Source organism: Buteo buteo, chromosome 11 (genome assembly GCF_964188355.1).
Source record: "Buteo buteo chromosome 11, bButBut1.hap1.1, whole genome shotgun sequence".
Taxonomy (NCBI): Eukaryota; Metazoa; Chordata; class Aves; order Accipitriformes; family Accipitridae; genus Buteo; species Buteo buteo.
In genome coordinates, this window is record NC_134181.1 from 5,344,950 (window position 1) to 5,365,415 (window position 20,466).

Here is a 20,466-nt window from a genome sequence, read left to right on the forward strand (position 1 = left end):
TCACGCCACCGGGCCGATGCTTGCAGGCAATCACTGAGGGAAAAGAACAAACATCGGGATGTAACGCAGCTGGAAAGGGCTCCGATTTCAAAGGCAACAGGAGATTCACCATTTTAAAGCGCCTCACCGCCAGCCAAGCTCTGGTCGAGTGTGGCTGGGGAAGGGAAGGGGAAAAGCAACGTCTCCCGGGCACACAGACTGACACAACACGGCGAACTCCACCTAACCGGCTTTCCCCGGATAAAATTCAACATCTACCGAGCGACTTGTCGCCAGACGGCGCTTCCCGCCCAAACCGCGCTTCCCGCCCAAACCGCCCCGCCGCCATCTTGTCGCCCCGCACGGCCCACCGCCCCCGCGGAACTCCATTTCCCGTGAAGCCCAGCGGCGCCGTCACAGCGGCGGCGCGGCGCTCCGACAAGGCGGCGGCGGCGGGCAGAGCAGGTACGGGCGGGCAGCTCCCCCGAGCCCCCTTCCCGCCCGCGGGGGTTCCTCGGCGCGGCCCCAGCTCCCTGCAGGTCATTTCTGAGAGGACCCCGGCCGCCCTGGGCCGTGCCCCGTGTGGGGCGGCCGTGCTGAGGGGGCCCGGTCCCGCCCGCAGTCGGTCTTGCACGGAATAGCCGCAGAACAAGGCCCGGAGAGGGACGTGGAAGAGCCCTAGCTTTTCATAGCGACAGCTGTAGATTTGCTTTTTCAATGGCAGTCATCTTTTCTCTGACTGTAACCTCTTTTTTGAGGAATACCAGGGCAGAATGCGGTTCTGCCTCGCCTAGCAGATGGTGAAATGAAGAGCTTCAATTAAAACATGAAATAGATCTGTGAATAACTGAATGTGTAGTAATACTAAAACTCAGATTGCTTTTAATGTGCGTTTTTACAATGTGTTTTATAGGTCAATTTCCTTAAATAGTGCCAGAGGAAAGAGGATGGAACCAGAAAATACTGCCAAGGAAACAGTCCTCATTACTGGAGGAGGTGGTTACTTTGGCTTCCGGTTAGTGCATTAAATAGTTATTACATACGAGAATAAAGGTAATAGATTGTGGTTGGTGAGGCAACAAAATCCATCTGTAAAAGAGAAAACTGGGCGTGAGATGCCAGATCAAGTTCACCCCATCTTCTGATTCATCTTGGGTCTCAGTTTTGAACAAACATGTTATTCTGTTTCTAAATGTTTTAAGCAAATATGACACTGTTTCCAAATGTCAAGCATCTACTGACTTGTCAGGTCACCTTTGTAATGGGGATTTGGATAATCATCTTTCAGCCTACTCTCAAGAGCAAGCCTACGCTTGTATGCAGATCTTTCTTTTGACAGTAGGCCATGGCCTGCAAATAGTTACACACATGCTTAGCTATATAGATTAAATACTCCAGCTGCTCTCTACTCTCGAAAGTGTATTTATTTTTATGGACATTGATGTTTTAGGATTACAGTTGTTAATAAGGTACATATTTCAGTGAAATCCATTTCCTCTTACCGTAGATGGCTCTACAAGCTAAACCATGTAAAGAAAAAAAAAAATCCTATTTTCAGCCCTGGACTATCCTCTAGAGTACCTTCAGAGTTATAATTGCTTACATAGGTGAGAGAGATTACAGTCATGACCAAAAAGTAAATTTCAAGTGGGGAAAAAAAAAAAATCTCAAAAGATACCTATCTGACTTCTGCTTGGTTTTTTTCTTCCACTGGCTCCCCCTTTAAGTACTACAGAAATATAACAGTTATAGGAAAGGGGGAGAGGAATACCAGATTTATACTTAGTGTCAATACCTGTGTTTATATCTGTGTATAATGTATGCATGTGGCAAAGTATTCAGTTTACAAGCATCTCACTCATTCCTCTTCATAAATTTCAGACACAATGGCAAAGACCAACCTATGGTCCTGATAGAATTGGGATGGCACAAAAGCAATAGAAAAAAAAAAAAAGTTTTGTTGTTTTTTTAAAAAAAAATACTTGGCTACAGGTTTACATGTGAGAGGTTTGCTATTGCTGATCTGTAGGGGACAGAAGCAGGGAAATAGCTGGTTTCTTCCAAAAGGCTGTTGAAAGCACTCCAGTTATTTCTGTTCTGAATTGTCCTCTACAGCAGTTCTGCCTCTTTTTTCCCTTTTTTTTCCTCCAAGTATTGATGGAGCCTAAGAAATTAGTTCAGTACCTAAAGCATCACAGTTGAATCTTCCCCATAGTAGATGGCTGAATATTTAAAAGACTCCCATCAGAAAAAAAAAAAAAAAGAAAAAAAAATCAGTATTAAAATAGTTAATAGTCTTCTCTTACCTCCAGGTGAAATGTTTCATGCATCACTATACTATATATACTAACATACGGTTTCCATCATGTTTTAGTTTAGGTTGTGCCATATACCAAAAGGGAGTTGACGTGATTCTCTTTGATGTCATGAAGCCACTTCAAACCATGCCTGAGGGAATAAAATTCATGCAAGGGGATGTCTGTTGCCTGTCTGAAGTGGAAGAGGCTCTTAGAGATGTGATCTGCGTTTTCCATATCGCTTCCTATGGAATGTCTGGGCGGGAGCAGCTGAACCGAAAGCTTATAGAAGATGTTAATGTGAAAGGAACAGAAAATGTCATCCAAGCCTGCAAGAGCACAGGAGTGTCAAGTCTGGTTTATACAAGTACATATAATGTAATATTTGGAGGCCAGATAATAGAAAATGGGGATGAATCTCTGCCTTATCTACCTCTTCACCTTCATCCAGATCACTACTCCCGGACCAAGTCTTTGGCTGAAATGAAGGTGCTAGAGGCCAATGGTGCTGAACTTGGAAATGGGAAAGGTGTATTAAGGACCTGTGCTCTCCGACCAGCAGGCATCTATGGGCCTGGAGAACAAAGACATCTTCCAAGAATAGTTAGTTACATTGAAAGGGGACTGTTTAAATTTGTATATGGAGATCCTCTTAGTTTAGTAGAATTTGTACATGTAGACAATCTAGTTCAGGCTCATATCCTTGCCTCTCAGGCCCTCAAAGCCAACAAAAAGCACATAGCTGCAGGCCAAGCCTATTTTATTTCAGATGGCAAGCCTGTAAATAACTTTGAGTTTTTCCGACCGTTAGTGGAAGGTTTGGGTTACAAGTTCCCAACCTGTCGTCTTCCTCTCTCCCTTGTCTATTTTTTTGCATTCCTTACTGAACTAGTTCATTTTCTTGTAGGTCACGTTTATAATTTTCAGCCTCTCCTCACTCGCACAGAGGTTTACAAAACTGGTGTCACGCATTATTTCAGTATGGCGAAGGCCAGAAGAGAGCTGGGGTACGAGCCTCAGCAGTATAGCCTGAATGAAGTGGTTGAGTGGTTTAGATCTCAGGGACATGGACTAAAGCCAAGAAAGTATACCATTATGCATCGTGTTAGGGATGGAGGACTGCTTTTGCTGCTGATTGCTGTGATGGTCTCATGGTTTCCATCTGCAGTTACATTTTCACTCTGAAGGATGAAATGCTGAGTACGGAGGACAGAATTTAGTTATGTTCTCTGAGTGAGTACCCTTGGTTTTGACAGGTAATAAAAAAAAATTTAAAAACCCAAGAAAATACACATTTGTGTCATTCGGGTAAATAACAGTTTTATCCTCAAGGAACGGAACTGCTGAGTAAAAAGGTGTAATTTTTATACATAGTTCCTCTTCAGAGTAAAATTGATCAGATCACTAACAAGATGAAGTTCAGTATTACTGCAAACAGCATTTTATTTTCAGGTACAACAGCACACTACAGTGAACGGAACAAATGTCCTTAGACTGACCCTTCTTCCCTGATGGGATTATACTCTTGATCCCTGCCCTTTATTCCTAAAAAGTTTGTGCTACGCAATCCAGAGGACAGTAAACTTACTCTTTGATCACATTCCAAAACCAAATTCTGCTTTCCAGCTTGGATGTATATATGCCTAACCAAGATTAACTGATAAACTGCTAGACAATAAATAAATGAGCTTTTTTTTTTTTTGATGAATACATTCTGGTATGCTTTTCTGAGTTAACTCTGTGATATCTGATGACATTTCTGGAAAATGCACAATGGTTAATCTGAGTTATAGCAAAGTGCTTGAAGCAGCACAGATTTGTAGATTTTTCTAACAGTAAAATATGCCTGTTTAAAATGAATGAGCTAGCTAAAGTGCATTCATAAATAAGACCTATGCTTTTTTCCCAGCATTATTGAATGGTTAAACAAATAATCCATCAAAGACATTTGGTAAGTGATTACATTCATGTTCCACTGTTTATAAAACACTGTTAGCCTTTAATAATATTTCTTTAACACCTGACAACATTTGAATAGAACTGCACCTTTGTAGTAGGATGATAAATGCTTGATACAATGAAACTCATAATTTTGTGGAGTTTTAAGAATAGAAAATAAGACCTTGTTAAGTACAGGTCACTACTGTCTCTAGCAACTCCCTCATCTCTGTCAGTTTAATGTAGGAAGAGATACTGAGAAACTTCACATCAAAATGTTAAATCACAAAGTTGTTTTTCCTTAACCCATCAGCATTACAGTTTCGGTACTCTTGATAAAAGGACAGTCCTTCAAGAAGCTCACACTTCTCTTTAAAGTTTAGTCTTTCCATTTTAATAGCTGAAACTACACTGATCTTTAATTTTGTGCAAGTTACAGTTACTTCAGTTCTGTTAAACTCCACTGTGATTCAAATGGGGAAGAGGAAAAGAAAGTAGTTCTACTGCATTGTTAAAGGAGTCTCAGAAAACAAAAATGCCTAGAGAAACCAAGCTAAAAGTCTACTGCCACCTGTGTCTAGAAGATGGAGGTTTTTGTAGTTAATGATGACTGAAGTCAACATTATTTTTTGAATGCTGAGTTCTTTTCCTGAGAAGTTTACCTTTAAAAAAAAAATAAAAATCACTATTGATAACTACATGTTTTGCTTTGCTTGAAATCTGACTTTCCTCCTCCTTCATTCCCCTGCCAGTGTGTACACCATGAAAGAAACTAAATTTAATACTTAGCTTAAGGACAGCTCAAGAGAGAACTTCCCCCCCCCCCCCCCCCCCCCCCAATAGCAAATAAATTGAGGGGGCCTGGGGCAGCAGTGTTTGTGTAGCAGGAGTGTTGCACTCCTTTATAAAGAGCTTATGTGCCTCCAACAGAGTGCTGATGGCAGAAGGGCCACTTTCCAGAAGTCATTAATATACATCATCATAGTCTGCACAAAGAAGAAACCTTTTTAATAAAACAGAAAAAAGACAGTTGTTACCTCATGAAAGCATTGGACCGCTGTTCTCTTTCCAACAGGCCCTGTTTTTTCAAGTGAAAACCACTTGGTTATTTTCCCCTTTAAGTTCTCTGGTTTTGACACAATATTATCAGAAATAGATTAAGAAATTTTAATGACAGCACAAGCTATAGACAAAACCAAATGTACAAGAAATTGCACAAGCCTGTTGCACAGAACCATAGCATCAGTATTTCATGCTAAGTCTTGTAAAAAGATCTTTTTAAGATATGGAACATAACTCCTGTGCCCCAGAGGAATTTCTTCTGCTATTTGTGATCTTTTTATTAGCAAAACTCAGCTACTGCCATTCATAATTATCTCAATGGTGGGGTTGGTGGAAAAATCTATGAAAGTGTCCTAAACTCATGAAGCCTAAGCCCACGCTGTTGATACTGGCTGAGGTTAAAGCCCTGGGTAGCTTTTTATCTACAACAGAAAAGGAAGCTCCTGAGAAGACCAAAAAAAACCACAAATACCAAAACTCCTGCAGAAGCTGGGCTCAGCATGTGAACCTTTTCAATTGTCTGGAGTCAAGGACAGAACTTGTCACTGATAACAGAAGAGGAGGCATTATTTTGTCCTAAGGGCCCATGACTTCTGCTTGAGCACAGGGTACTAAATCAGGTACTTGTTAGGAGAAACAGGCAGTGGCTTGGCAATGGCTACCTCAGACCACATCAACAGTGTGTCAGTATATTCATTAATTCCCTGTCATTCAGCTCCATCTAGGAAAAGAAGCAAAGTCCTGACTACAGAAGAGGTGAAAGCTACTTTTCCTCTTTCCACAATGAAAACAGGAAATCTGTGGCTTAAGGAGCTACTTCAGAATTTCTTGAAAATTACATATGTATAAAGCTAGTCACAGCTTCTCTATTTTAAGTATTTTACAATGAGAATTCTCTGTCCTTCTTCCTGGTTTTTATTTGTTATTACTGCTCTTGCATGAATAGCTAAGTAAATTAAGGTAATTAATTCAAGTGGTGTGTCTGTTTCCAAATTTTAATCTATTACCTGTTTTCCTGAAAGTGAATTACCCGAAATGCATCTAAAAACTGAAAAAGCAGAACTGAAGATACAGCACAGCTTCAATTTTTCCTAGTCCTCAAAATGATTTCACAACTGATAGGTGCCTCACTATAAAGAATGATGCTGATGTTTTAAATGAATAGTTTACAAATCTTTGGTCAGCTGCTAACCTCGCATACATAGCACGTCAAGGTAAAATTTTGCCAGACATACCTGAACAACTTATACTTCTAATACATATATAAATATATTAATTTTAGAAGTTTAAATACCAATCATTCTTAAAGTAGACCAGTCTCCTAGGTGACCCAACCAAAATTTTCTTTCATTACTATTTGTTACTAAGTTGCACATATGTTCAACAATATAGTGGCATATTTAATAATTAGTGATGTGATCTTCACAGAAAAGTGTCCTGAACACTAATAATTTACACATATTGTAAAAGATCTGGGGATTAAATTGCAATTCAGGAGTACACAAGTGTTAAGAGAACTACTTCTGCTGTATTTTAGTCAAGCTCACCATGCCCTATTTTCATGGAGTAACACCTAAGAACATAGAGTAGCAATGAATGAAACTGCACTTTAGATTCTTTTAAAACTAGTAGCTGGGCGTGTTTATAAATGCTGTTATGGATGAGAAGATAAATTTGGCTCCCAACTGATTCTGAAGGTTAATTTTCATTATATGTAACTTCTATTTCTAATGATATAAATGGAATTTCATGCTGGAACAATGTCAACTAGTTGGACTGCACTTGGAAATGCTGACACAAGACTATAGCAGAATTCAACAACTGTGCTTCAGCTCCCATGCCGCATTCAGATTTTTACAACTAGCTTGGAGAATTCAAAGATAATCTTTGGTACATAGCTAACGCCATCTCATCATCTAGAAGGTTAGTTTGAGAACTGCAAAACTAAAAAATACATTTGCAACAGGGAAACTTATAGATGCATTGGGGTGGAAAAAAGTGAGAATATAGGTAACAAAACACCTGAATGAAGCAATTTTTTGGACTTCAGAACTCGTGCATACCAATATTCACAAATTAAAAGGTGATAAAGACCATGTGGCTCATCTAATGACCTCCTAGAAGACCTAGGCTACAGATACCTCATATTGATTCCTGCTCAATATATATATATAATTTTTATCAAAAGACTGAGAAAAGTTTTGTTTCCAAGACACCCAAAAATGAAAAAAATCACAACATAAAAGACAGCGTGCACTCACTCAGCAGCACTACTGCCCATGCAATTAAGGCAACCTTATGGGCAGAAATAAAGCTGATACAATTTTATGGTGAACATCAAGATTACTGTGCTTCCAAATTAATACAAACTCATCTTTGCCTTGTTCAGATTTTATTGTTTGAGTGGATCCAAATCTGATGCTCACTAGGGCTGAAGTTTATATCTACCTATCACTGAAAAAGGTCGGTTAGGAGTTCCAAGTTAAACATGATCTTTGACCTTTTCCTTCTGCCCCGCTTGTTTGCAGCCAGATGAAGTGCAACGATAACCATGTCTATGGAAACAATCAATAAGTCAGTTCATCTTAAAAACACAGAAATGCCCTTCCTCCAACCTCTAGCAGAACACACCACGACACACCAGCAGACCACTTTTCAATAAGAACTCACTCATACTGCCTCAAATGACTGGCAAAATTCATGAAATTCAATGAGCAATGCTTAAACAAAGAAGCATCTGGCATCATTCACATCGCTGCTGAGATATCACAAATTATTTATTAAAAATAAGTTATTTTAAGGATTTAAAACAGTTTCTATAAGAATATAACAATTTAACAGATATTGTTAACTTCAAAAAAAATTTATAAATGTTTTTCCTCCTAGATTATAAAATTAGCACACACATACAAACCTACTTTCATACTAAGACAGTTGCAACTGTAAAAAAGTTGCTACAGAGTCTGCCCTGACCAAGAACTGAGAGGTGAGGTTTTGGAGTTAAAACACAGAATGCAAGAAACAAAAGAGGAGTTTGTACATAGCCTTGCCCGTCACTTGCAAGTCAACAAAACAGTCAATGCAGTATTTTCCTTCTGAATACAGTGTAACATTATACTCTGGGGAAAAGTCTTACTGTAAAATGAAATGCATTTTCATAAATACTGAGGGAGTGCCTCATAACTTTTGACATCACATATGTGTGCAGAATGTGCATAGGACTTTTCCAAGGACTATAAAATGTGCCAATTCTTAAATATTTGCACAGCAGCAGCACAAGGAACTCCTGTGTTCATCACACAATGGCTGTCCCGTGTCAGGAATATACATAACAACGAAAGAAGCCAGGACAAATGGACAATTTGGTTATGTCTGCTCTGGAACTGACCTTAAAAAAAAAAAAAAAAATCCTCACAAAATGAAACAAAAAGACCACCACAGCAACAGCCTCAGGGTTTGATCTCCCTAAGCCCTAGCATCTTGTAGCCTCCTATTTTTTGTGATCAGTCCAAACCTAGCTGCTACTCAGCTGTCTATGAATCCTGTCCCACCTGTAGCAACAACTTCGGGACCTTCCAGACAAGACTTTGGGCCACCTTGTCTCATCAACACTCACAATACAGTGTTCTCACAACATTAAAAGGCATCATGGAGGCTGGTGAATTAAATATATAGCACAGGGACTGATCGTATGACAAACTAAGCATGTCCTGGAACATGCTACAAAATGCATGCACGCCAAAGCTCCCCCGCCTCTAGGAGCAGCAACTGGATCATCCCATTACACCTGGATACTGCAGATAAGCCCAGCTTTATACAACAGTCTAGGTTACAGCTCCACCTCCCAAATCCACAGTTGCTGTGGTTTTTTTCTTTGTTTGAGGTGGGTTTGCACCCATCTAATCCATGAACAGGTCAATCACAACTGGGTACTGAAGAGATTTCAGGCAGGAGGAAGAAAAGCAGAGAATTGCCTTTAACTTTGCTCTCTTCTCTTTTTCAGTTGGGTGATTAGTAATTAATTTCTTTATAATTAAAAAAAATTTACAGAAGCCACCCCATTGTGGGACACACTATCATAGCACTTTCATCTTCGAGACAAGACTGTCTTTACAGAATAACTAAAACCTCAAGGGGGTTCCTCAAACCGTCATCTTGCAAATGCACAATGGCATCAATTAAGTGCCTCTTGAAACAACAGAAGTCATAGCATGGGGAGCAAGAGAAACTGAGAATTGCTGAGGCAGCTTCATCAGGCCATGAATCCCAAATCCACGCAAGTTTTCTGTGATCAGAAATAAAGCACTATGTATGCAGCATTTTATGCCTCAGGCAGTCACTTAGACAGAAAAACTTAACTCCTCTGCACACATTTGAAAGTTAAAGTCAAGCTTACAGATGGCAAAACTCCACCCATGTAGAGATAAAGGAACTAGGAATTTCATAGTAATAACACAGTGCTAGCACAAAGAACCAACACATACACAAATTATGACAACCAGTGTTAAATATGCCATCGAAGGACTTTGATTGTGCTCTGGCAGGAAAACACACTTGCTAATCTAACAAGTTTTCTCATCTGTAGCTCCATGTTCTTCATTTGATTAAAGCCATTAGAACGATGTACCTCTATATTTGTGCATACTATCATTCTTGGATTAGATACATTTTGGGAAAACGGCCTACATTTACAGAACACTATCATTTGATGCTATCATCTAAGTAGGACTGCAAGATTAAAAAACGGACAGTTCATTAAAAAAATTCATTTCTACGCACATTAGCAGCTGAAAGGATTTGAAAAATAATACTATACCAAAGTAAATGCTTTTCAGAATTTGAAATATGCTTCCTTTCCACAAACAAACAGATATTTCCTACTGCATATCTTAAAACTTCTCCTTCCAGTGCCTTGAGGTTGTGAACACAGGTTCACAGGGGCTATGAATACAGGTTCACACATCGTTCCTTTCTTATACCTTTACAAAGAGTTCAACAGGAAAAACACAACTACAGTCACAGAGGATATTTGGTTTAAACAAAATTAACATAGTATCTAGTTGTCAAAAATGTAACAGAAAACTTTTAACAAGAGACAATACAGTATGAGCTATCAGCTGCCCAAAATATTTTATACAGTATCAGAAGTACAATCTGCTGCCTTGGGCACTGTAACATACATGACGTGACAATGCTGGTGTAGGAGTGCTTTTACAGCATTTAATAAATTAAAAACTCACTACCAGTTAATCTCAAGGAGCCAGGTTGTTAAAGTGGTGTGATTCCATGCATGCAAATTGTTGTGAATGTCTTATCTATAGCCTGCAAACATAAATATAGTAGATGATTTATACTTGTACTTCAGGTATTGATAATGAGAAGTGAGGTCTATCCAACTACATGCCCTCAAATTTTAAAAATCCTGGATACACAGAAGGTCTGGCCTGCACAGAGGGTATGCTTTGTACAGAATATAAATTAAACCAGTTTTTCTTATAACAAGAAATTAAGGAAACCCATCTTTCCTCCTCCTCCTCTTCTTCCAGTCATTCAGTCTGATGAGACCGTCATTGAGTAGGATGGCCAAGATAAATTAATATCTCTTCCTGAATTGCACCGTAAAGCACGCATCAAAGAATGATTGCTTTAAGAGTAGAATTTGCTGTTACTGACTTTCTTCTCCTTTAATCTTAAGGGAAAAGAAAAAGAAAAAGTCAAGTCTACTAAGAATTTCTCAGAGGAAAACAGTCTACCAAGTCCAATTTACTTAGATATGAACAGCCAGTAATGTATCAGCAACAAGCATTGCAATTTTTTTCCCCAATAAATGGGATTAAACCAGTGATTCATGCAGCTGTTCAGCACACGTAAAAAAGGGTAAAAGTATTTAAAGAAAGTCTTCCTCCCATCCCATCCTGAGGTCTATTCAAGATTTCCTCCTGGTACATGAAGCCTCTATGTCTGTCTCCCTCACACCCAGCCCAAAGGTGGCAGCAAAGGAGAAGGATCCTTCCCCTAAGCTTTGGGTAACGTACTGACACTTAATTGACAATTCTATGCTGTTACAACTCAATACTGGTTTTGTCTTTTTGTGGTTTGTGTATCTGGAAGCGTCTTCTGTTCCCACATATCTAATATGCTAACAACATTTCCAGGGACATAACTTTGATAGTGTAGAAGGAGTGAGGTGGTTTATTTATTTACATGTTTCACTGTGATCACTGAAACTGAGATTTCACTGAGCAGACATTTCACAGCATCTGCTGACCTCTAGCGGCCTGCAGCCCAACCTTGCTTCGCTGCAGCCCTTCCTTGCTTCAGATACGCTCATTCTACACTCGCCACTCTTTAGATGCTCATCTTGATAAATCTGAGATTTCCTTACCATAAATCCTGTCTAGGTAAAGCTGCTTGGGAAAGGAGAATGATTATCAACCCACCTGCGGTTGCATGTCTCTTGATATATCTGTAGTTTGTGTTCATTCACATTGAATTCTTTTAATATAGCATCTCTGTTAGGATTCCTTAAATTCATATGCGTGTCATAAAGAAACAGCTGGTTATTAAGCTCCTCCTGGCGCTTCCGAAGTTGCCGACATGAGGAATAAAGCTCTTCTTCACTTTCCTTCAAAAGAATATTGGAAATCAACATAATTTGTAAGACACATACCCAAAATGACACAGAATCAACATAGTTTAGGGGATTGTTTTCCTAAACATATTCCATTAGCTTTATAGAATATTTTATACAATTAGTTTTATAAGATGTTTCTGGAATGTTTACAGAAACAAACAAACTAAGAAAGCACTTAAAAACCCCCTCAGACCCACAGTATGACCAGTCATACCCCCTAATGGGGGCATCAGGGGACATTCCAGCACAAGTCATGAAATGTGTATATCTAAACACTTCTACTGAAGTATTTTTCCCTAATAAAGCATGTCCGTCTGTCGAAGAAAGGAAAGCAAATGGTGTATCATGATGGGTTATCAGATTATAACAGTTTTTAAAATACTTTTTTAAAAGTTCAATTTTTCACTCTTCCATCATATTTGTGTATTATGCAACATACTAACAATCTTGGTGCTTTTCTATTGAAATCTAGACTCAAGTTTGAAATATTGCCTAGTAAATAGGACCCTAACAGCAGCAAGTACTCAGATGATCAAGAAAGAAGGACAGATCCTGTGTTTCTATGTAGCTATGGCAATTCAATACTTGCAGAGGAACTGACTATTTGAAGAATAATTTGCAGCAGTCTGAGTTTCTGTTGTTGTATGCGGGCCACAGTAGAAAGTCACAGTATATTCCACAAGCATAAAATAATCACCATGCCTCCCTTTATGACTTCAAATTATTTTAGTACTTCAAAACTTTGGATGCAAAAGCTGTCTCCTTTATAGAGTTACTAGTGCGGAATAGTACTGGCAGGACTGAAGTCTTAATTTTCACATCAGCAGCAAACCAAGATACTCATCCTACAAGAAATGACATGCAATCAATAAATGTAATAAATCCAAACATTTTCAGAGGCGGCATACTAATAAGAATGCCTATTTCTGCACTCAGTCTGGATCTAGGAAAATTGATAGGTTAGCAACATACTCAAGGGGTTTCAGTTAGCGCAACAAGATCCTTTCCTAAACCTTCTTTTTCCTCCTGAAACACATTCCTACCCAGGTATGGGTTGAAGCAACTGAAACAGTCTCAGTGCTATGCTACTGATGAAGATTTTTAAAGTAATTTTTTAATTTTATTTTTTTTTTAAAGGGGAAGGAAACTTTCTATTCTCAAATCGCAAAGGGAAAAGCAGATTGCCAATTACCAATTTGCAGGTGCAATCATCAAGATGCCATGTACTACTATTTGTTCTTGTAAATAAATGTATCCACAAAACTAGACTTTCAAGCCCCGTTTAAGAATGTCCACTTCAATCTTTATGTTAAAAAACATATATACCATTGAGGCTGATTGTAATCAGAAAATGCTGAAGAGATACACACATTTTCTGAAGTAAATATATCAATTTTCAAGCAAATAAGACGTACTTCTAAATTTAACAACCACTTCAGAATAGTACAATTTCTACAGTATCAAGAAAACAGGTTAACTTCAACAGAAACTGCATAAGGCCTCACATAATAATTCACAAATGTGCATGCTTACATCTACAACATTCTTGCCTCTCTATTCCTGAGAAATTCCACAGCCATCTGTAATTCCCCTTTATAATTTTGTATTTCATCTCCAAGAGTATGCAGATGGGCTCTGTATATAAACAGGCCTGTTACTAAGTTATATCATTTTATAGAGGGTCATCGTTTAAAGAAAAAAAGGGCAGAAGAACAGATGGAGACAGCCTTGATCTTTTCTGATGCTTCTTGAATGATCTGGCAAAACTTCTAGAAGCTGATTAACTATGGCAAGTCTTGGTTTGTTGCAGACTGCCAAACAAAAGGGAAAATTTTTGAAAGTTCTCCTGCCACTGCATTACCACCCAGAAACATCAGACATTGTAAAAATACAGAGCTATGCTGCATCTTCATTTGGCTTAACAAGCAGAAGGGGCTTCAAAAGTGTGAAATGTGCTACTGTCAAAGGACTCGGTGCTGACAGATTGGGAGACATACTGCTGCTATGAACAACACTTAAAGAACTACTCCTGCCTCAGGCAAATAATGAACTGAATATCTGAGGAGAAACCACAGCAGGAGGAATTCGCAATATATCTACAAGTGATGTCCATGCTCAACGTATTAGGCAGTGGTGAGCTGCTGCCAGTTTTCTCAAAGGCAGCAAGCCAAAAAAATAGCAGTTTATCAGGCCTCCTCTATCAGACTTGTGCCCATGAAATATGAACATTTTAAACGTTATCTTCAAAGGACATAGGTCTCTCTTGTTTACACACACAGACACAGACACACACACACACACTTGGTCTCAGCTTCTAGCCCTCTCCTGCTCTCGTGACTCTGCTAGCCAACAGAAGGAACCTACCAAGGCTGCCAAACACGGTTGTTACACACCGTCATTTTACAACATGTGTTATAAGGTGGCTTTGTAAAAACCTTGACAAAGGATGTTTGGAAAACAGTTGCCACTCCTTTGTGAAGACGAACGTGGCAGAATTCAGTAATTTCCATTTCAGTGTATGCAACTCCAGGCGCAAATCCCTCCAGAGACGTAATGATTTACAGTTAGCAGAAGTTGGTGTTTTAATCAGTAAAAATAAAATATGCTGGTGTGAACTGCAGTGTAAGCCTGAATGGTTGTAAAAGACTACAAGTAAGAAGTTGGACCTTTTTTTTTCCCTGAAACTGAAGGGTACTGGAAAGCACCCTGAAATACTCACTTCCCAGAAGCATCTTTAAACTTTCATCACATGGCCTCTACACCAGTGTATTTAAATTATATGAAATATTATTGTGATAGAGTCTGCGAATAATCCTGCTTCAAATCAACATATACAGCAGCACCTTTGGAACACCAACAAATGCTGTTCACAGATCAGCCGCTTTAATGCCTGGCTTCATGAGCAAGGATGCATCATTATTTTTTCCCCTGTATGTTTAAAAATACTGGTACTTCAATCAGGTGTTTTAGAGGCTTAAAAGAAACAGATCAGCACTTCTATAGGAACCAGAATATGTCTTCCATATGATGGGTTGTTTATTTTAATGAAATACTGGGAGAAATTACTATCTTCTCTTCATAAAGTGATTTCCTTTTTTGTAGGACCTTTAAAAAAAAGATTATTCTATGAAGTCAAAGCTGAATTTAGCTAGCTTTGTGGCATCAGTCAGTTAACAGGGGAAGACAATGACCATGCTGTTACAGCAAAAACTAGTGGAGGTAATGAGGCTTTGTTAGTGCATTATTTCTTTTAACAACTATGTAATCTGTCCACCCAGAGGGAGGTAACTCAATTTGGTCTTCCCCAGAACCTGCAGAAGAAATGCCTGAAAATAGCACATCAGACGCAGAACAGAAAACTAAACCCTCATTTCCTGGTTTCCATAAAGAACTGATAACATATACGAAGTGCACAAAAAAACCCCAGTGGTTCTCACCAGAACTTGTTGCATTTCACAGTGAACTAGAAGTGAAGCCAGCTCTATATCTTCACTATAGCCGTTCTTGAGAGGAACTGATCTAAAACCTGGGGTGGGGGAACATATACAAAGGACAATTAGAGTCAGGGCAAAGGGTTATCTGCTATCACAAAAATGGTGCCTACAGTCCTGCAGGCTAACAGATTCTTCATTGCTCAAATGTTCTGCTGCTGAGAACAGGCTTTGCTATGACAATTACAGGGAAGCAAAAGGCAAGAATGGTAAAATTGAGAAACACATGATTTCTCATGCTCTTGAAAACTAAAGCCAGAAGCAGAGGAAAGCAGAAAACTTACTCTACACGCATCCACATCTAAGGTAATTAGCAAAACAAATGCACTGACATCAAACCAGAAGAAGAATCTTCCCAGATTTTACTCAGAGCACATAACCCTGTTGCTGAGATGTGGTATGTGGAGTATGTGGTAAAGAGAGTGCAAATTATTCTACATAATGCTTTCCTCAATCTCTTTTAATCTCTATACGCTACACATCCAGTATCATAATAAACAATGGATTAAAGGAACTCCTATCAAAAGAGCACTTGTCCTTTGGCACACTGTAGCTGCTACTGAGAGCAAATACAACAATGCTGAACAGCATCTTTCTGACTTAGCCCCTTATTATACTCATTGGTCTTACCTGATTTGATTCCTTTGATGGGAAAAGTGGCGTGTGCTAAGAAATTGGGATCACTGAACATATCCTCCTCATAAACAACAAAGCGCAGAAACGCTAGATTTGGATCATAAATTTCAAATTTCACTTGCTCCGGACAGGGTGCCCAAACTGGATTAAGGCCATTGTCATCTGTATTGAAAAGGAAACATTTGCAGTATGAAGCAATAATTTCACCTCATTCACATATGGGTATGTATCCCAGGACATTTTCTTGGGATACAAAGGCCCAAAAATCTATTTACCATCTGTCTCCTGTTGTAACCTTCTTTCAGAAGGTTTGCATTTGTTTATTTGGGGGAGGAGATAGGAGGAGACTTGGCAGGGATGGAAATCCATAAAGAAAAGCCATTTGTATTTAAACATATAAAACCTCCTTGGATGTGTATTTGTAAAAAAAAAAAAAAAAAAAGCTAATTCATTGCTCATATTCATGAGCCTCATGCTCTGTATCAGAGTAAAAGCATGAAAAGCACTCAGAAGACTAATGTACAAAGGCCCAATTCTTATAGTCATTTATAGAACACCGAATAATTTGGTATGTGTGACACAGTCAGGAGGTTTGTTCTCTAAAGTCTTGGCACTTCCCACAAAAAGTTAAAATCATAATCCTCTTCTCTGAAGTGCTGAAAAGCCACAATGCACATTCTGTTCCCAATTCTGTGTTTATTTTCCACTGGTATCAGTGGTTTGGATAATTAAAACCAAAGCCTCTTGTCTGCTAGAGGAACACTGCTGCATCCAAAAATATTAAACAGTGAAATATTAAGTGGCTGAGATACTATCCCATTTCAATGCACTTAAATGAAGCTTGTGTACACACAAATGCACATGCACACAAACACAAACACAAATCCCTTATCCAGAACTCACCAGGACTGAGCTTTGATCAAACCTCCATTGCATTGCAAGTTATACTACTTTACAGCCCTATATACCCAAGCTGTCTCCAAGGGGATGTCAGTCGTAGAACCCAAGTTTAAACAAACACAGTCTGGATCTCACAGTAGTAACTCCCCATTTGGGCCAGACTTTTGGGAACTGACTAGCACTGTTGGAGGCACTTTCAAGACAGCAATTTTTTAAAATATGCAAATGTACAAACTTATACATACGCAAAAACATAACAGAATTGTGACTTTTTTTTTGTGTTGTTACAAACTACAACAGCACTTTTTTTTCTAAATTTGAATACGCTGAAATTTCTCAAATTAACTGGCCCTGAGGCAAGCAAGAGAATAATATTGCATGACTCATCAGTTCAGAGCAATAGTTAACTTATTCCTCGCTGTATAGGTTGCTGGCCAGTTACAGAAAACATGAACTCATGGTTATCCTCTACTGACTTTATTTAAGCACACTGGAAGTATAACCATGTCCCTACAACATAGAAAACCACAGATACTCACTCACAACTGTTGTCTTGAATTTGTTGTTATCATATTCAGCCCCACAAATTTCTACCTCTACAAAGGGACAAGCGATGCTTCTACCAGGTTTAGGGAGATGACGAGCACCTAAAACCTGCAAAAGCAACCGTAAATTATAACCACCTCCAAAGGAAACTTGGCACCATTATTTCTGTACAGAAGGTAGCCTACAGAAGTAGAGGGAGGGGGAAAAAAATCCAGAAGAACATGCAAAAATATACACTCCCTCTCTTGAATATGTTTGCATGTATTAACCATACTATCTGTGCCCCCAATAATAATATCTTGCATTGTTTGAGTAACCCAATGATTTTCATTGTAAGATACTGTAGCTGACATTCATTTTGCACAGTACGCAGTTCCAGACCAGGCCTGTAACATAAGTTTTGTTATCTTTCCTCAGTCTTTATTACACATCTATTTTAAGACATTCCTGCTTTACATTCACAGCCCCTGTTTACCTCTTCTCTAAACTGTAGTGAAAAGCAGTTAACGTGTTTCTTCTTTCTCAGAAAACATATTTTTAAAGGACATTTCTTACTGTATAGCAACTGAGAACAGAAAGAAGTTGAATTCCTGCTTGGCACCAGAAGACAACATGGCATAATTTTCAAATGATAAACTCATCTCTCCATGACAAATGAGAATGACATTCTGATTAAGTCACAGGGTATTAAATATGAGGGGGCGGGGGGGGGACAGCTTATTATTTTTTCTGCTTAGTTTCTGTATTTTATTACAAATATCTTTCTTCCCCACTGGAAATCCCTGAACTAGTTACTCTTGCATAACCAATCTCCAATAGGACCCTTCTATTGAGAAGTCATTAGACTGGTAATGCAAGTTAGTTCATTTGGAATTTTTATTAGCAATTACATAAAATTATCCCAGGATTGTGTTTTCAGTCCTATAGCATGTGCTTCATTAGCATGATAAAGATATATATTTCTTTTCAGGAGCCAGTGGAATTAGTTTTATTCTCAAACACATTGACATTTAAAAACAGTATTTTGACAATCTGTCAGATCTTGCTCTGAAACATAATAGCTTTATTTTTAGTTTTATAGATATTTATGACTTGTAAAAAAGATAATTTACAAAAGAGATTTACCCTCACTGTCATAATCATCTGCAATTTCCTCTTCGAGTCATTTGGCATTGGGTCATATTCTTCATTTCGCATGCTTTCTGGCTGCAGAACATAGCCCGTGCGTCCATTAAGTGAAAACAAGGCATGGTTCAATTGCATGTATTTATCTAGGGAGAGAGTTAAACAGTCATAACAGAAGATCCCTATTTGAATAAAGCTAAGCAAGTACCAGACTAATGGCTCCTCTCTGTAATTCTTTCTGGTCACCACTTTATCAGAAGAGCTGGAAAGGTAAGTTGGAAGACTTGGTTCCTCTCGGTAACTGAACCTGACAGGCCATTTCTCACCAATTTTAATCCCGATAAACCCATCTCCATTCACAATTAGTTTCCTATCAACGTGTCATAAGCTAGCTGGCCCTTACCAGAAAGTGGAGTACAGCCTTCCCTGTGGCTGAACAACTGTTTATCCACTTGAAACTTAGTGTAAATATCTCTGCTTGCTTATCAAAAAGAGATCAAGGTGAAATAAACCTTTTAGCGTTTGGGACTGGTTAGGCTCAGAGACAGGGCTTTTGGAGACTGATTTTTGGCGACCAGCTCTATCAGGCAATTCACATATTCAAAACCAAACTTTAGTTCTTGCACATCCCTTCTTGCAGGGAAGTACAAATATATAGGACAGCCACAGTGACTAGAATGGTAGAGGAGCCAGAAAGGGACTCGTTTATGGTGAAATGGAAGGTGGAATAGATTCTTTTTTAAAGAGAATATTACCTGGAGTTTGGAAGTTAAGAGCCACCATCTGGGAGCCACAAAGCCAGAGGCGAAATGGGTCGTAGTTGGATGAGTCGACCCTCTGTCCTTTAGGATAAACACGTGTCAGTCCCTTCAAGTTGTATTTCAACAACTCAACTGGCTTTTGCTTAACAATGCTCTCTGCCTTGGTTTCCACAAAAGAACGAATTTCTTTGAAATCAGGATTTTCTACACAACGCAGGGAGGAAAAAGAGCAGTTACTAAAGGAAGAAAGAAGTTGACGTTTATACTGCATTTCTACTAACACTTTGTTTTACTCTGTTTTGCTTTGTCCTTTAATGCAATAATTGGCACAATTTTCATGCAGACATGGCAAATTGGTTGAGCATAAAGTCTGAAAGTTAAAATTGCCTGCTTGCCACATGCTTAGCAGCAGGGCAGATAAGAGTCTATAGTCATGTTCTCATCTCATCATTGCTAATAATGTACTTCTGACCACTATAACACATATTTAAATGAGACATCTTTTCCTGGGTTTAAATGGAGAGAAGAAAGGGTGAGCCAGGGTCAGCCAATGCCTCAAACAATGACTATAATTATAAAGTCTTAACCACACTGACAGCTTATTAAAAACGTTTGCAAAGAAACTTAAAGAAAAAGGCCACATTTCCTGGCTTGTCCAGCAGCAACGACAAAAACTGGAATAAGTAGTACATATTTCAGTGTCAGATTCCACACCTGCACTTACACAGACCCCAGTTCTCATTTATATTATGAAACCATATACCATTCCAATAGCTTACATAAATGGCAAACAGGTTCTTACAGTAAAATTATATAATGCACAACAAATACATTTTGAAGGTTTTTACAAACAAATCACAAGTGTTTAGCCAGAGTTTTTCCATCTCAAAAAAAAGTCACTTGACATGTAACTAGTGAGCTTCCCCATGAAAGACACCTACAAGAGGGTGTCTCTGGTTAACAAGTTAGAAATTTGTGACAGTTGAATAGCAGCAAGTTCCCTAGTGTACAATTTCGAAGTGCCACTGAAAACTGCATGGGTGAGACAGAGATTTGTTTTCCAGTAGAGACAGATTTTATCTTCAGTTCTAAAATTT

General features: G+C 38.7%; 2 protein-coding genes across 5 annotated transcripts in view; one reads left to right on the forward strand and one right to left on the reverse strand.

The window, feature by feature from the left end:
• Nucleotides 1-333: 333 nt before the first annotated feature.
• On the forward strand, nt 334-4,767 carry SDR42E1 (short chain dehydrogenase/reductase family 42E, member 1). 2 transcript variants are annotated; one of them, XM_075039949.1, is made up of 3 exons: nt 334-444; nt 893-994; nt 2,354-4,767. In XM_075039949.1, the coding sequence occupies exons 2-3, from the start codon at nt 927-929 to the stop codon at nt 3,459-3,461; spliced, it is 1,176 nt and encodes a 391-aa protein (XP_074896050.1). In that variant the 5' UTR covers nt 334-444; nt 893-926; the 3' UTR covers nt 3,462-4,767. The 2 variants fall into 2 exon arrangements, with proteins under 2 accessions (XP_074896050.1, XP_074896049.1); XM_075039948.1 differs by lacking the exon at nt 334-444 and having other exon boundaries at nt 892-994; nt 2,359-4,767.
• Nucleotides 4,768-5,196: 429 nt separating this feature from the next.
• The window catches only part of PLCG2 (phospholipase C gamma 2), a 69,889-nt gene continuing 54,619 nt past the window's right edge, over nt 5,197-20,466 (reverse strand). For all 3 annotated transcript variants that reach the window (XM_075039945.1, XM_075039946.1, XM_075039947.1), the window contains 7 exons: nt 19,364-19,573; nt 18,609-18,754; nt 17,477-17,591; nt 16,032-16,199; nt 15,348-15,436; nt 11,717-11,901; nt 5,197-10,965 (listed from right to left, as the gene is read on the reverse strand). In XM_075039945.1, coding sequence (XP_074896046.1) covers nt 10,923-10,965; nt 11,717-11,901; nt 15,348-15,436; nt 16,032-16,199; nt 17,477-17,591; nt 18,609-18,754; nt 19,364-19,573 — 956 coding nt within the window. In that variant the 3' untranslated portion in view covers nt 5,197-10,922. The remainder of the gene's footprint in view (nt 10,966-11,716; nt 11,902-15,347; nt 15,437-16,031; nt 16,200-17,476; nt 17,592-18,608; nt 18,755-19,363; nt 19,574-20,466) is intronic.

Coding starts and splice junctions, on each gene's coding strand:
- SDR42E1 (XM_075039949.1), top strand. CDS start 927: ATGGAACCAGAAAATACTGCCAAGGAAACAGTCCTCATTACTGGAGGA. Junction 995..2,353: donor GGTGGTTACTTTGGCTTCCG/GTTAGTGCATTA, acceptor ATCATGTTTTAG/TTTAGGTTGTGCCATATACC.